This window comes from Sebastes umbrosus, chromosome 9 (assembly GCF_015220745.1).
Source record: "Sebastes umbrosus isolate fSebUmb1 chromosome 9, fSebUmb1.pri, whole genome shotgun sequence".
In the NCBI taxonomy this organism is placed as follows: domain Eukaryota; kingdom Metazoa; phylum Chordata; class Actinopteri; order Perciformes; family Sebastidae; genus Sebastes; species Sebastes umbrosus.
In genome coordinates this window covers 23,644,233-23,658,987 of record NC_051277.1, presented here as the reverse complement: position 1 = coordinate 23,658,987, position 14,755 = coordinate 23,644,233, and the positions used below count along the sequence as shown (strand labels likewise).

At 39.0% G+C, this 14,755-nt stretch overlaps 2 protein-coding genes across 2 annotated transcripts; one reads left to right on the top strand and one right to left on the bottom strand.

The window, feature by feature from the left end:
- Positions 1–599: 599 nt before the first annotated feature.
- lsm11 (LSM11, U7 small nuclear RNA associated) lies at positions 600–4,750 on the bottom strand. The gene is made up of 4 exons (XM_037779217.1): positions 4,262–4,750; positions 2,121–2,260; positions 1,944–2,027; positions 600–1,181 (listed from the first exon to the last, which is right to left on the bottom strand). The coding sequence occupies exons 1-4, from the start codon at positions 4,731–4,733 to the stop codon at positions 813–815; spliced, it is 1,065 nt and encodes a 354-aa protein (XP_037635145.1). The 5' UTR covers positions 4,734–4,750; the 3' UTR covers positions 600–812.
- A 1,474-nt stretch (positions 4,751–6,224) lies between these two features.
- On the top strand, positions 6,225–12,198 carry thg1l (tRNA-histidine guanylyltransferase 1-like). The gene is made up of 7 exons (XM_037781136.1): positions 6,225–6,488; positions 7,847–8,050; positions 8,169–8,345; positions 8,445–8,614; positions 8,741–8,829; positions 10,225–10,332; positions 11,443–12,198. The coding sequence occupies exons 2-7, from the start codon at positions 7,857–7,859 to the stop codon at positions 11,602–11,604; spliced, it is 900 nt and encodes a 299-aa protein (XP_037637064.1). The 5' UTR covers positions 6,225–6,488; positions 7,847–7,856; the 3' UTR covers positions 11,605–12,198.
- The last annotated feature ends 2,557 nt before the right edge of the window (positions 12,199–14,755 follow it).

Below are 14,755 nucleotides of genomic sequence, written 5' to 3'. Positions count from 1 at the left end.
GATGAACAACAGCTACAATTTGTCCTATTTATGGCATAAAAATATATGGAAAGAGGGTCAATTAAACTCTCTGCAGTCAAATTAGGAAAAACTAAAAAAAGACGCTCAGACCCAGAAACATTATAGCAACATGCAATCATTCTGCACCGCTCGTCATCCAAAAGTAACCTCTGCCATTTAGAAGAGGAAAAAAAAAAAGCAACATCTTTACAACTTCCATGAGATGCAGTAAATTGTGCTTTTATGGGTAATGTGCCCATTAAAGAGTAAAAGCAATCCGAGACATCAAGACAAATGACAGCTTTTGAGTGCCATCTGCAATCTCGAGCTTCGCAAACTCAATTATTCATAATGCATTTATGAAGTCCGCTGAGACTGCGCTGTCATTCCTGTTCAAACTAACGGGGAAAAGCAACATAAAGGGACAAGCTCTTGGAGATGACAATGGCCTCGAGGATGGCACTAATGTGTTTAAATGCTGCCACCTGCTGGGTAATAACCATAACACAACACGTTGTTATTAAAGCTGTGGCATAACGGTGTCAAAATAAATTTCTTTTTAGTGGCTGTCAAGACAAAAGAAAAAGAAAAGGAGTGACTATAATTAGAACTGAGAAGCTTTTATTGCTCAAAATCAAGATAATTTCTCAGAGAAACACCTCCATCCATATCAATATGATATAACAACAATTTCTTGTTTGATTCCTCTGAATCTCCGGCAGTTCATCTACAGTATTTCACACCTATCATTACAGCGTAAAAATAGAACTTAAATTGAATTGACTGTGGTTGTAGCCCACCTTTTTTTTTTATCAAACAGAAGACAGCGGCTGTGGGTTAACCAGGAGAACGTTCTCCCCCCGGATGAACAGCTGGTTGATGTGGCGTGTGTGGACCTTGCCGTACGTCGTCTGGGAGTCTTTCTTCCGACGGCCCTCTGGACCCTGCTGGGCCTTCAGCGAGACTTTGTGTTGTTGTTCCTGTTTGACTTTAACAGTGTCGGACAGTTTGGACTCCGTCCTGCTGTCCCTTCTTTTGCTTGTGGGGTGAGCAGACGGGTTTTTCGGAATACTTTTGGGGTTTGCGGGCTGATGCTTGCTGGCCGTTTCCTGGGCTTCTTCGTGCTTCTTTGCTGGCTCATCACCTCCTGGGTTCTCCTGGAGCTTTAGCTTCTCAAAGAGCTGCAGAAGAGATTTTAGTCACATTCATATGTGTGGATTCAACTTAGAGCTTGAAGTTTGAATTTTCATTAAATAAAAAAACCCATTTTTGATACTAATTATGGTCTGCAATTTTCAGCAGTAGCCATTCAACATTCTTTAATTGCCTCTCTATATAGTAATTGGATTCACAGAAGTGATGCATTCATGTCATCCAGGCATTACTGTTTGAAAATTGAGAAGAGACTCACTGGTTACTGTTGGCTCTCCTAATGCACTATCATAGCTGTACTACTCCTAATACAAACAACATCTACTGCTGCTAGTTCATATTAAAAGTGGAGCAGCTTTTATTGTGAAGCAGTCACAGGAAATGCAATGTATTTGTTAAAAAGCAAAATGTATAATCAAAAATGTGTCCGCAAAACAACAACAATATTCATTTTTGGACTGCAGATCAGTTCTAAATAATATTTTAAATATATATGAAACAAGAAGGAGCAGACACAGTACGATGAAGAGCTTCGTGCACATCTCCAAGTCCTCAGCAAGGTAACAAACTTTTCTGTGTCCTGTTGTTCGCATGGAAAACTACTCGCACCGTGCGCAGCATGATGTCAGATTGCAGTAGCAATTATTATAACTTCTTTATCAAAACATAATGTATTTGTTTGGCTGTGTGGGCGTCACCAAATCAACCAGGATTAAAATCTTACAGAGTGTAATTTGGACTATTACAGAGTGTATATTTCAGTCAGATGTACATTAAAAACTAGAGCCTACCCGTGAAATTGTGAGGGCCTTTTCATGGTAGAAGGCCTCTCCGAGCAGAGGCTCCCTGTATGTCTCATCTACATCCACCATCGCCTGACAGAGAGAAACAAAAACAAATAGTGAAAATAAACAACGCCAGCTGTCAAGTGAGAAACTTAATGACAAGACGTGAGGGTGAGCGCTCACCATGTTCCAGCACTTGTCGAAGGCCACGACGAAGCCAGAGCACACTCCCCTCAGTCCCTTGAAGGTCCTGATGTGAACTTTGACCCTTATCCTCTCCTCAACGCATCGGTACAGCTCCCCCAAAGGACTGCCTTTACTTACTGGAGAAGACACATGACAGACAAACGGGTTACACAACTGTCTCTGCAGCCAATGAATTATAGAAGGAAGCACAAAAAGATTTCTGCCAAAAAAAAAACATGCAAAAGTTAATACTAGATTTTAACTTTTCATTTGAATATCCTCTAGTTCAGCTATTCTCAACCACTGGGCCGGGACCCACTGGTGGGCCTCAGAGAGCCACCTAGTGGGCCGCTAAGGTGCTGCCAAATGGTTAGACTAACCGCTATTCTGTATTTCAGAGGTTATAGTTGGCTCACTTTTAAAGCTAGAGTGAAGATACTAGCAGCATATGAAACTATAAAAACCTAATGAATCCATCGGTACCAACCATGTCATGCTAGCTTGTCGGGAAGGAGGTTTAATAACGCTCCTAATTTACGCCAAATGTTGGTGAGGAAAAACTGTCATGGCCATTTCCAAAGGGCTCCCTTGATCTCTGACCTCAAGATATGTGAATGAAAATAGGTTCTACGGGTACCCACGAGTCTCCCCTTTACAGACATATATGTCACAGATGCAGTGACACAAATTCAAGCAATTTTTTGAAACCAGTAAAAGTGTGTGGTGAGGAAATATGACCCTGAATACTTTGCATTCATAATGGCAGGCAGTGATGGGTGAGGGTAAGCTGAATATCTATGTGGGTCATTATAGCGGACAGTGGCATAACACATATTTCATAGCCCAGTTTGTCATTTATTTGGCGAGGTGGTCCTCGGAATTTTTTTTAACAATCAGAAGTGGGCCTCGAGTTACAAAAGGTTGAGAATCCCTGCTCTAGTTCCAGCTTCTGAGATTCAGCTTCTTCAGCTTTATAGAATTGTAAATTGAATATATTTGAGTTTTGGACTGTTGGTTGGACAAAATGAGCAATTCAGATACATCCCACTGGGCTCTGCATAATGGTAATGCCGGATTTGACACTATTTTCTCATATTTATAGACATTTACTACAAATAAATAATTGATTAATCATACAAATAATTGAAAAACAGACAAACAGATTAATTAAGTAAAATAATCAGTATCAATCTGAAATTAAAAATATTATTATATGTAAGATGTGCTATTCTGTATTTTTTTTTAATTTTCTTTTTCTTAAAAACCTAACCAGGGACAAGGTCTGCAAATTAGCTATGGCTAGAAGTCCTATATACCTTGCATCTGTTGCACTTTAATCAAGTGTAACAATACCTATGTATTGTCCCTGTCAAATAAACTAATAAATAAATAAAATATAAAGAAGTTATAACTTATTATTTGAGAGGTTTTGAGTGGCAACTTCTGTGCAGCATCTGTAGCTTCCAAGTGACAGCATGTAAACAAACATATCCTAAATATTCATACTGAATGGTCCCTCTAAGGAACATCCCATTGGGCTCTGCATAATGGTAATGGGGATTTGACACTATTTTCTCATATTTATAGACATTTACTACTAAAACAATAATTGATTAATCAAACAAACAAATAATTGACAAACAGATTAACTAAGTAAAATAATTAGTATCAATCTGACATTAAAATATTATAAAAGAAGTCATAACTTATTATTTGAGAGGCTTTGAGTGGCAACATCTATGCAGTATCTGTAGCTTCCAAGTGACAGCATGTAAACAAACATATCCTAAATATTAAAAATGATACTGAATAAGGAAACATTAAAAATATTAAAAATAGAAAAATAATAATAATAAAATAGAAAAAAATAAAAATCCTTGTCATTACATGAAATTAAAAATATTATTATATGTAAGAATTAGCTTTTGATATGTTTATATATATTTGTTTTTCTTGTTTATTGTTATAGATATTGATACATAGGTAGGCTGTTGACAAATTTCTTGTTTTGTTTTCATTGACTGGATTTTGTGCAGCTTTATATATGTGCAAATAAATAAATAAAATCTAAGGAACTCCCAACCACACTAGGTTGATGCACTGAAGTAGCCCACAGTAGTAGTTAACATTGAACCTACAGGGCATCCTTGTCAGGACATTCTTCTGTGTCTTCTGCCTCCTCCTCCTCGGCGCTGTCCCGCTGCTCTCCCCCTCCTCCTCTCCGGTCGGGTTGTTCACCATCATCTTCTTCAGCCGCTCGATGCGCTCCGGGTCCGCCACCCCTCTCATCTTCTTCTGCCGCCTCTTCTCCACATTCTCCGGCTTGGCTCTGCCGCGGCCGCCCTTCAGGAAGCTCTCGTACGCAGCCACATTGTTGAAGCTCCTGATGTTTGGGAAAGGAAGCCGCACAGTGGGAGAGTACAAGGCCAAGAGAGGGTCGAAGTTATCCGAGCAGACGTCTGTTTTATCCGGTTCATGCTCCGGTACTGCAGGCGTGCTCGAACAGGTCGCTTTCTCCGTTTGTTTACTGTCTGACTTCACACGTGTTCTCTCTCTCTCCTCCATGTTTGAAACAACCAAAGAGAGGAGCGCAACAGTGACGCGAAGCATTCTGGGAACGTTTTTGTTGACGTCGGTTGAAAACTGAGCTCCCACTCCGCACCTTATTTCAAGACGCCCTGAACCAGGGGTCTGCAACCTGCAGCTCCGGAGCCACATGAGGCTCTTCAGCTCCTCTCCAGTGGCTCCCTGGGGATTTATAAACATGGAAATGAATAACTGTTTTTTTTTTTGCATTTTCATTTTTATTTATCATTGTTGTAGATCTATGGTACGAAAGAATATTAGGGCCATATTGAGGAAAAATAAATAAATCTGAGATTTAGAGAATAAAGTCATAATATTATGAAAATAAAGTATGAAGTTTAAGAGAAAAAAGTTGTAGTATTATGAGAATAAAGTCATAATATTAGTATATATATTTATAGTAGTAGTAGTTTTACGTGTTATTTCTTTTTTCCTCATAAAGTTATGACTTTATTCTCTTAATATTACAACTTTTTTTCTCGTAAAGTTATGACTTTATTCTCGCAACATTACGACTTTTTTCACGTAATATTACGACTTTATTCTGTAAATCTCAGATGTTTTTCCCCCTCAATGTGACCCTAATACTCCGTAGTACATTTGCACTTTGGCCCTCACTGCATTAGACTTCTATACTATAGGCCTATACTTCATCACAATGCTCAAATGCCTCACTAGTTAACTAGTGACCTACAATTTCCTGCACTAGTTAACTAGTGAGGGCCAAAATGTCCACTAGTTGAACTAGTGAAGGTCTTATTTACCGTACTAGTTACCTACTGTGGGCCAAAAAGAGCCACTAGTTAACTAGTAAGGGCCAAAATGTCCACTAGTAACACTAGTCGTGGTCTATTTGACCTTACTAGTTAACTAGTGAGGTGAATATGTCCTTTACTAGTGAACATGTCAAAGCTTTTGCAGCTTACTATTTAACTAGTAAGACTGTCAGCGTTACTAGTTTGGTCCAGAGGTCCACTAGTGCGTCAAAAAGCTGACTAGTTGGACTTTGGTCCTACTAGTGTGGTGCACAGTCTCACTAGTAAGGCTTCTGTTGGAACTAGTTGGATAAAAGTGCCACTAGTTGCTGAAAAACAGTGAATAGTGAGAGTTTTTGTCCAACTAGTAAGACAAAATGTCTAACTAGTGCGATCAAATGTCCAACTAGTGCTGACAAAGACCGAACTAGTGGAGGACACTGACGTCTGATATCGAGGATATGGAAGAAATGCTCAAACGGCTTTCCATAATATATGATAAGTTAGACTATTTAGTCATGTAGTACATTTAAATCCCGGAAGCGTTATTTTTATGTAGTTTTTCCTGTATTAAGTTGATACTAATGGCCTACTTAGGTATACATCCTTAAAATTCAACGAACTCCCCCAGAAATCAGTCTTCAAGGACTACAAGTTCTGTCCGACGTGTTTCCGGTAACCTCTTTACTCATACACGATCTTTGGTTGCACTCTCCCTCCCATAACCACAAGATGACGCTAAAACACAGATGATCGCTTGTCCTCTATGTAAACCTGCTTACCTTAATATATCATCCACGAATAACTTAGTATAATGGTGGATTCTTGAAGAGAAGTGAACAAGCAACTGAGGACAATAAGTTATATGTTTTTTAATTAATTAGTTTGTTAATTTCAAGGTTTGTGCTCCGGAACCTTTTGTTCGTAGTGTCTGCGGCGTCACTACGAACAGAATTCACTGACGGACCAACACAAACCAACGTGTGTGAGCTGACAACTGTCTCAGGATAAATGTAGATATCAGGTGATTACACAGCTTTATTACCCTACGAAACTAAATACTGGTGTTTATGTGATAACGAAATAGTTAAATATTATAATATTATATTATATAGCTCAGCTAGTAAGTGTATAAGGGCTTAGAACATTATGATGGAAGTATATGGTGGACATTCTTATGCACTATTATGTCTCATCAGTTGTTGCAGAAATCAAAAACCTTTGACATTTTGAGTTTTTTTTTCGGTGATTAGATGGCGAGCACTTCTGTTCTGGAAACTGCTCAGAAACCTCCTCATTGTCAACATACCTAGGAAAGCCATCCATCCTCTGAATGCTCTCGGTCTCTAGTTTGTGTCTGTAAATTTTCATGAGGCTGTGATTATCCTAGAGGTCACAACAGGTCATTTTATACAGTGATGTCAAATTAAAAAATGGTCTCACTACAATGAAATGGCTCCTATGGGGACTAACATCATCACACATGAATATAATTGGGCTCATGGATCCACAAGAGTCTCAGCTTTACAGTGATACCCAATTTATGCAATTGCAAGACTGTTTAGGGACCCCAGTTTGCAGAGATATATAAATACATCATTTTAGAATAGGCGGAAATAAAACATTTATACTATGTTCATAAAATTGCATGGTTTTTGCCCCAAACTGCATGTGATTATCATAAAGTGGGCATGTCTGTAAAGGGGAGGCTCGTGGGTACTCATAGAACCCATTTTCAGTCGCATATCTTGAGGTCAGAGGTCAAGGGACCCCTTGGAAAATGGCTATGACAGTTTTTCCTCACCAAAATTTAGCCCAACTTTGGAGGGTTATTTCGAGCTCTTCCCGACAAGCTAGCATGACATGGTGGTTTATACCAATTGGTTAGCTTAGGTTTTCTAGTTTCATATGATATCTGTAGCCTGCTACAGCCTCTGAAAGACAGTAAAGTTGGTCGGGATCACCCGCAATCCTGCGGGTCTCAGAGGGTTAATTACAAAATTACATGCGTGTTTAAACACAACACAGTTTCCAATGGTAAATAACAAATGTTCTTTATGTGGATTCTCTGAGCTAAAGGGGTAATCACTGCTCACATGTACACAACAGTAGCAGAGATACAGAGAGAGAGATTGCAGCACTAAGAAGCGTGTTCATTTACTCAGGATGTGATCTAACATAATGGATCCGTTTTTTCATGGATCCTACTGACACTAGGGTTGATGTGCAAAACAAGACTTTGTATCAGCAGTATTGATACTTTGGATATTGATCTGCCTGTGCCTAGTTGTGGAATTAGTTTGGCTGTAAATATTACCACTCCATTCCTGCTGTCAATGTGTTTGCTTCATCTATATTCATATTATTGCTTTGTCTTTTCAGGAGCACTCTCATGCTGATTGAAAAGGCCTGCAGATTTGGAGGACGTGTCAGGTCTTGTGTAGTCAAACCTTTGGCCCGTCTTTTCACCTGTCCCAGCAACATGGCCAAGAGCAAGTTTGAGTATGTCCGCAACTTTGAAACAGACGACACTTGTCTACGAAACTGCTACATTGTTGTGAGGCTGGATGGGCGCAACTTCCACAAGTGAGTTTCCCTCTCCAAACTGAACATCTGTCATCTCTGTGAGGACATGAGTGATGTTGCAAATCAAGGATGATGCATCATTCTGTTGTTTTGAGTTTCTTCATGCCTTTTGTTTCAGGTTTGCAGAGCAGCACAAGTTTACAAAGCCCAATGATAACAGGGCCTTGGGCGTGATGACCCGGAGTGCTCGCTCTGTCATGGAAGAGCTGGAGGATATTGTCGTCGCTTATGGTCAAAGTGACGAGTTCAGCTTTGTTTTCAAGAGAACCTCCACCTTCTTTAAGAGGAGAGCCAGGTACCACACTGGGTTTTGCCACACTGTGTCAATCAATGTCATTCCCACACATGCTTTTCACGCTTTTGACTTCATTTCTCCCTCTTCCTCCTCTGGCAGTAAGCTCATGACCCACGTGGCCTCCCAGTTCTCCTCCTCATATGTGTTTTACTGGAAGGAGTTTTTTGGGGAACAGCCCCTCTTGTACCCCCCCGGCTTTGATGGACGCGTGGTCCTGTATCCTAGCAACCGCAACCTCAGAGACTATCTCAGCTGGAGGCAAGCAGATTGTAAGTGCATACTGCTGTGCTCTAACTGTTTTACAAATCATGCATTTGACTTCTAGATGAATCCGTTCATTTAAACTGACGAGGGTAGAAGATGTCAGACTGTACTTGTGCTTTTGTGTTTTTCAGGTCACATAAATAATTTGTACAACACAGTGTTTTGGACTTTAGTACAAAAGGGGGGACTCACCACAACCCAGGCAGAGGATCGCTTAAAGGTGAGAGTGAAACACAATCTTAAGTCAGTTAATATGTTTTGGTAAAGGAGGTTGTGCTTCAACAATGGAATTCACGATGTAGCATAAAAAAAAGCATAACAATCTATACAAATTTAAGTTCCACATGTTTATTTTCACTAAGTACGACTATACTGTAGTCGGATAGAAGCCATTATTGGGTTAATTTATCTATCTAAATTGAATTACTGCCGATACGGCGTGATATCTGTGGCTGACTATCACCAGCTGATCTACCGAGCTTCTGGTGAGTGCACAACAGCCGACACTACGTCGTTGAAATTCACACATTGCGTAAGTAAGTTCATAGGGTGCACAGTGTACTACATAGAAGTGTACTAACGGAAGTATCCAAATTGAGACACAGCTCAGGTCAAAGAGTTAGCTGATTAGTCAGTCTTTTGACAGTACATTAATCAATTACAATATTAACAATCATGTAATTGCTTAAGGCATTTAACAAATCAATAGACCAAACATTTGCTGGTTCAGCTTTAAAATGTTTTCCAATCTTTTCTCTGTTTCATATCATTAAAAAATGCATACTTATGTGAATACATTGGCAAAAACAATCAACAAACAACAAAGTTGAAGATATAACTTTAGGGTCTGATATTGAATCACTGATTGTTTTTGACATTTTGTCCGACTAAATGAGTCGATGAATGGAAAATATAATCAGTAGATGAATTGATAACAAAAATTATAGTTAATCGCAGCGTTCCTATCCATGTTCCAACTTACATGCACTGTATGTGCTTCTGTAAACTTTGATTATATAACCATTTTTAATTTGTTATGTATGTATATATATATATACCATATATGGACATGGTTCTGGATGTTTGGGGGAGATGAATGTATGTGTATATTGTGATTGCTTTTCATTGGCCCATTTTTTGTGCATATTCACACTTCGGTCACTACATTATTTACTTGTGATTTATTCTCATTGGAGATGAACACATGCCACTGTCACTGACCGACACAGCTGTTCTCTGGAAGTCTCTTCATTCTCCGTTGGGCTTTGAGGGGAAACTCCAATGAAGTGATGACAGCTGACGAGTTGTGGAAATATTAATTTTGGCTCAATGTTACTAAGGGGCAACATGAGTCATTAACATCCCATCAAACCGTCATGCTTTCTGGCTCCTTTTATCACTTTAAAAACATTTCTTAGGGAAAAAAAATACTGTCCAAATCAAAGATGACAAAAATCCTCTTCCTTATAGATCATAACATCAATGGAGATCCGTACTCAAACAAGAAAACAATAATAAAACCAGCGGGTGGTGTAGTTATTTTAATGGTTTTGTTTGTTTGTCATTTTTGTAATATGTACATACATATGTCTTACTGTGTCATGTCTCCCTCCAGGGAACATTAGCTGCAGACAAGAATGAGATCCTGTTCTCTGAGTTTGATATCAACTACAACACTGAGTCTGCCCTCCACAGGAAAGGCACCACTCTCATCTGGGAAAAGGTGAGCTGCTAAAAAGGGCTTGAGTCTGCACAATTACTACAGAGAAATTCACTCTGATAACTCCTACTCTGTTAGATATCTGTGGTTTTCAATGTGTTGATGAAGGGTTTTAAATCCTTCACCGCTGCCACTTTACACCTCATGTCTCATCTACTTCTACTTTAGTCAAATGATATCTGACATTTTCTCGACGTGGCTGCTGTGTCTGAACATACAGGGTTGTCTTTCTGCCTCAGTTTCTGTGCTCTGCCATGAGATTCTTCCTGTATGGTTGACAAATATCAGTAGAAAATGTTAAGTCTAGAAATGGGTTTTGTGCACATTGCAGTTTTGACTGATACCAAAACTTAACTTAGCTAAGCATAAAGACTTGAAGCAAGGGGAAACACTGATCAAAGATAAAAATAAAACACCTACTAGTCTCTCTAAAGTTCACGTTATATCTTGCTTATTTGGTCCATACAGAAACAGAAGTGTAAAAACAACAACTCGGGCAACCAGATATAATGCCAAAGTGTGTAATAGACCTGCCTGTCCACCAGAGGATAGTGTGTCAGTGTCACGTTTTGACTTTCCAGGGTATAAATATTACAGGCCTTTATGAAGGTGCAGTAGCCTACCAGCAGGGGGCAACAAAACCACTTAGTTAGTTTAAGGGAAAATGGCATGGTTGGGCTTTAAATAAGTACATAAACTAAGTAAAATACACTACAAATAATGTGATAAACATCACTAACATAACTTGTAAAACAGAACACCGATCATCCATCTAGTGGCTCTTCTTTTTGTCTTTGTATTAACAGTTTGTTCTCAATTGACTGGGGAAATAAGTTATTTTTATTACAATTTGAATACATTTTTAAATTTGACCATATGGCCTTAGTGTGTGTGGTACATTCCCCAAAAATATGGCCGATATATCACACTTGAAACCACGTAGCCTATCATTTTAAAGAAGAATTTGAAAATGTAAATTGTTGTCATGGCATTAAACCAACGATCTGTTGAAGAACCAAGACCCGATAGTCTCGATTTGGAGAATCGTGACACCCCTATCCTTTGAGTTACCTTTAATCGTACGACTCATATTCCTCGTTCTTTTGTGTCCAGCGAGATGAAACGGTCACCAAACGCATGAAGCGACCCAACGAAGAGGAGAAGGATGTGGCGGTGACTCGCAGCAGGAGGAGGGTGAACGCCCACCACTGTGACATTATAGGAGACCAGTTCTGGGAGGAACACTCGGACATCCTGGAGGACGACAACTGCTAACGGCGGGAGAAAAATACTGAGCTGAGTCGAGCCAGAGCGGTCGAAGTGGACCCATACAAGCAGTGGACGGATGTGGATGAACGACTGTGTGTCAAAAAAACACACTACCCATGAAGCATAATGCCCTTAAAGAGCTTTTTCTCAGACTTTGATGACTGACTTTGTATGATTCCTTTCTCATAGCCGGAACATATTCTTTCTTTCATGTATTAAACTTCTATCATAATGTTCCCTTGAAGCAGGACCATTTCTGCGTAAATTGATGATGATGCCTGTCATGCTCAAAGGGAAGCAGATGATTTCATAATCTTTTAGAAGCAGGATGTTGAGGACAAACACAGCAGTGTGAAACTGCCCCAGATACTCCTAGTCTAGTGCATGTAGCTCTACTAAGGTTGCTATTCCAAAAATATATCCTCAAATGATATCATGAATGACATTTAAATACTACCATCACTTGATCTTTCAGCATGTTTAACATGATTCCTCTTGGCTCACTGGTTTTTGCTGGGTTTGTTTTTTTTTTAAATCTGTGTGGGCATTTTTGAATCTCAACTATCCGTTTTGCTCAGGAGTTGTTAATGTCTGAATTTTAATGCTTCAGGAAGCCTTTTTGCAAAGTGTTCAATATCCTTTACAGTTTGTAGTAAGAAAGAGAATATCTGAGATAGGAATAAGCAGAGTAAAGCAGAAACCAATACCTTGGCAGGAGCGAGTGGCCTTGTCTCGCCGCCAGGACACCATTTAGAGATGTGAATGGATTTGGCGGCCTGCACTGTCATCAGCGCTAAGAATACCTCACACACCCTGCGTACTTACACTCTATCCTTCTGACATGTGCTCCGTGGCATATTTATCATTGCACTTCTAAATGACCGGTCCAGTATGAATGGCTGCTGGAAGCCTGAAGTGGAAGAAGCAGCCAACTGTATTTTGAGACTGTAGTAGGCTCGGTTACTGTCGGGTATTAGAGCTGTATTTTTGGTCTCCTGACCTTGTTAAAAAGCATGTCGCTTCTCTACTGTACTTTATGTAACCGGGGTTCGACTCTTCTGTTAGCATTCGGGATCAAATTATTTCCCTAGAAGACCTCTATAATGAGTTAATGAACAATTACACACTGCATTTCAATTAAGTAAGATGTACAAAAAATACACTGTGATTGCAGATGTTGCTCTTTTCTTAATGACATTAACTGTGTGCTTAGATCAGTTCATTTGGACCATTGCCAACACAGACAATGACTCGACATATGGCCTTATTGTATAGCAGATATCTAAGCAACCAGAACGTGTTGAGGCAAAGTGGAGCAGTTATTTAAAGAGAGCGTGTATTTACATGCAGGGTCTAAACTTAATCCTGTTGGACTACTGGGTGGAAAAAAACTGAGGAGATATGCGACACAACCTCAGTAAAATTGTACATTAATAGCTCTTTAAATATTTCCTGTCCACAGTTCTGATAATGTTTGCGTAAGCCTTGGAGACAGCGTGAATTTCTGACAGCTTCAACATCTCCCACTTGTTGAAAAGAACCACAGAAATATCAACAAACTGATGCCAACATGGTTGCAAAGCCACCGTCATTGGCAGTAACGGCTAAATACAATCCATCCTACTGTATTACAATCCATTCAGCTAAGTTTAAAGGAGATATACACTGTTTTTATTGTTGAGAAACCGCTCCAAATAAATATAAACTCAGCAACAGTAGCTAATTAAGGCAATTTAAATGGTGCGACTATAAGGCTGGCAGTTGGGATATAATGCATGAACACTCCCAAGTCGTAATAATGGGGAGTTTTCCGTTTTTTTTCCGTCGGCCAACTGTGTGAATACAGCATTATAGTCAATTTAAAGCAGGGGTGCCCAAACTTTCTCCCTTGGAGGGCCAAAACTGGAATGTAATGGTAGGCCACGGGCCAAAAGCCAAAAACATACGCTTCTTTTTATCACTTTAAAAACATGATTATCATAAAGTGGGCATGTCTGTAAAGGGGGAGACTCGTGGGTACCCTCGGAACCCATTTTCATTCACATATCTTGAGGTCAGAGTTTAAGGGACCCCTATGAAAATGGTCATGCCAGTTTTTCCTCATCAAAATTTAGCCAAACTTTGGAGCTAAGCTTGCATGACATCGGACCGGACCCCACTGTGGGCAGCCCTGATTTAAAGCAATCAATTGTACACATTAATATTAGTTTAATAGTGAAGAGGAGCACTACTTATGTGGTGAAAACAGTTGTATAATGTCTTCAGTGGCTTGTAAGTGGGAGAAGATAACCGCGATGATGTCACAGGGTTCTGTTTGGATTTGGAGACTACAAATTTATAAAGGAAAGTTTGTGTTACACACTGGAGATGTGTAGTTTTTGTTTTTTTAAGATGTAGGCATTAACCAGGCAGGGAGGGTCCTATAAAAAAATGTTAATCGTTGCATGATGGGAAATGGATCCAGCCTTTTTTGGAGCTTGAAGCACATTATAATGAGTTAAAGAGAGGGTATCTCGGTCTCTACTGCTTCAATTTGGACCATTCTTTTTTTAATCTGTCTCTTGTGAGTCCATCAACTTTATGGAAGTACAATACTATAAAGCTGTAGTGCCCCTTTAAGAAATGATGCTGGAAAAAAATGCAGCTAGTCCTTAAAAAAACCCTTCAACTATGTGAAACTGGTTCAAAGTCTTTTTATTGGTATTCTGTACAAAATCCAATAAATCACAGAAATAATTGTATAAACAAACTATACCCCATCCATATACCAATATTACTGCACCATTAAACAAGCATAATTAATTTAATAAACAATTACATTTATACATATAAATGAATTAAATCCGATAGAAACATAAACAAAACATGTAAAAAAAACACAAAAACACAAAAAAGATAAGTAAATTAAAAATAATAATTAAAACAAAACTACGTATAAATTGTAAATTATATTTAATATGAGCACAGCAGTTTAAAACTGTTTTTTCCTATGTGAAACTGCCTCGTAGAATTTTTTTTTTAGAATGTTTTCTTTCATCATTATTAGGAATAAAAAATAAACAAGAAGAATAATATTGTATTTTTCCTTTTATAATGCCAAAGCTAATGCTCCATAAAAGTGGTCCACATGGTTTCCTCTAATCATGATTTCAGTGTC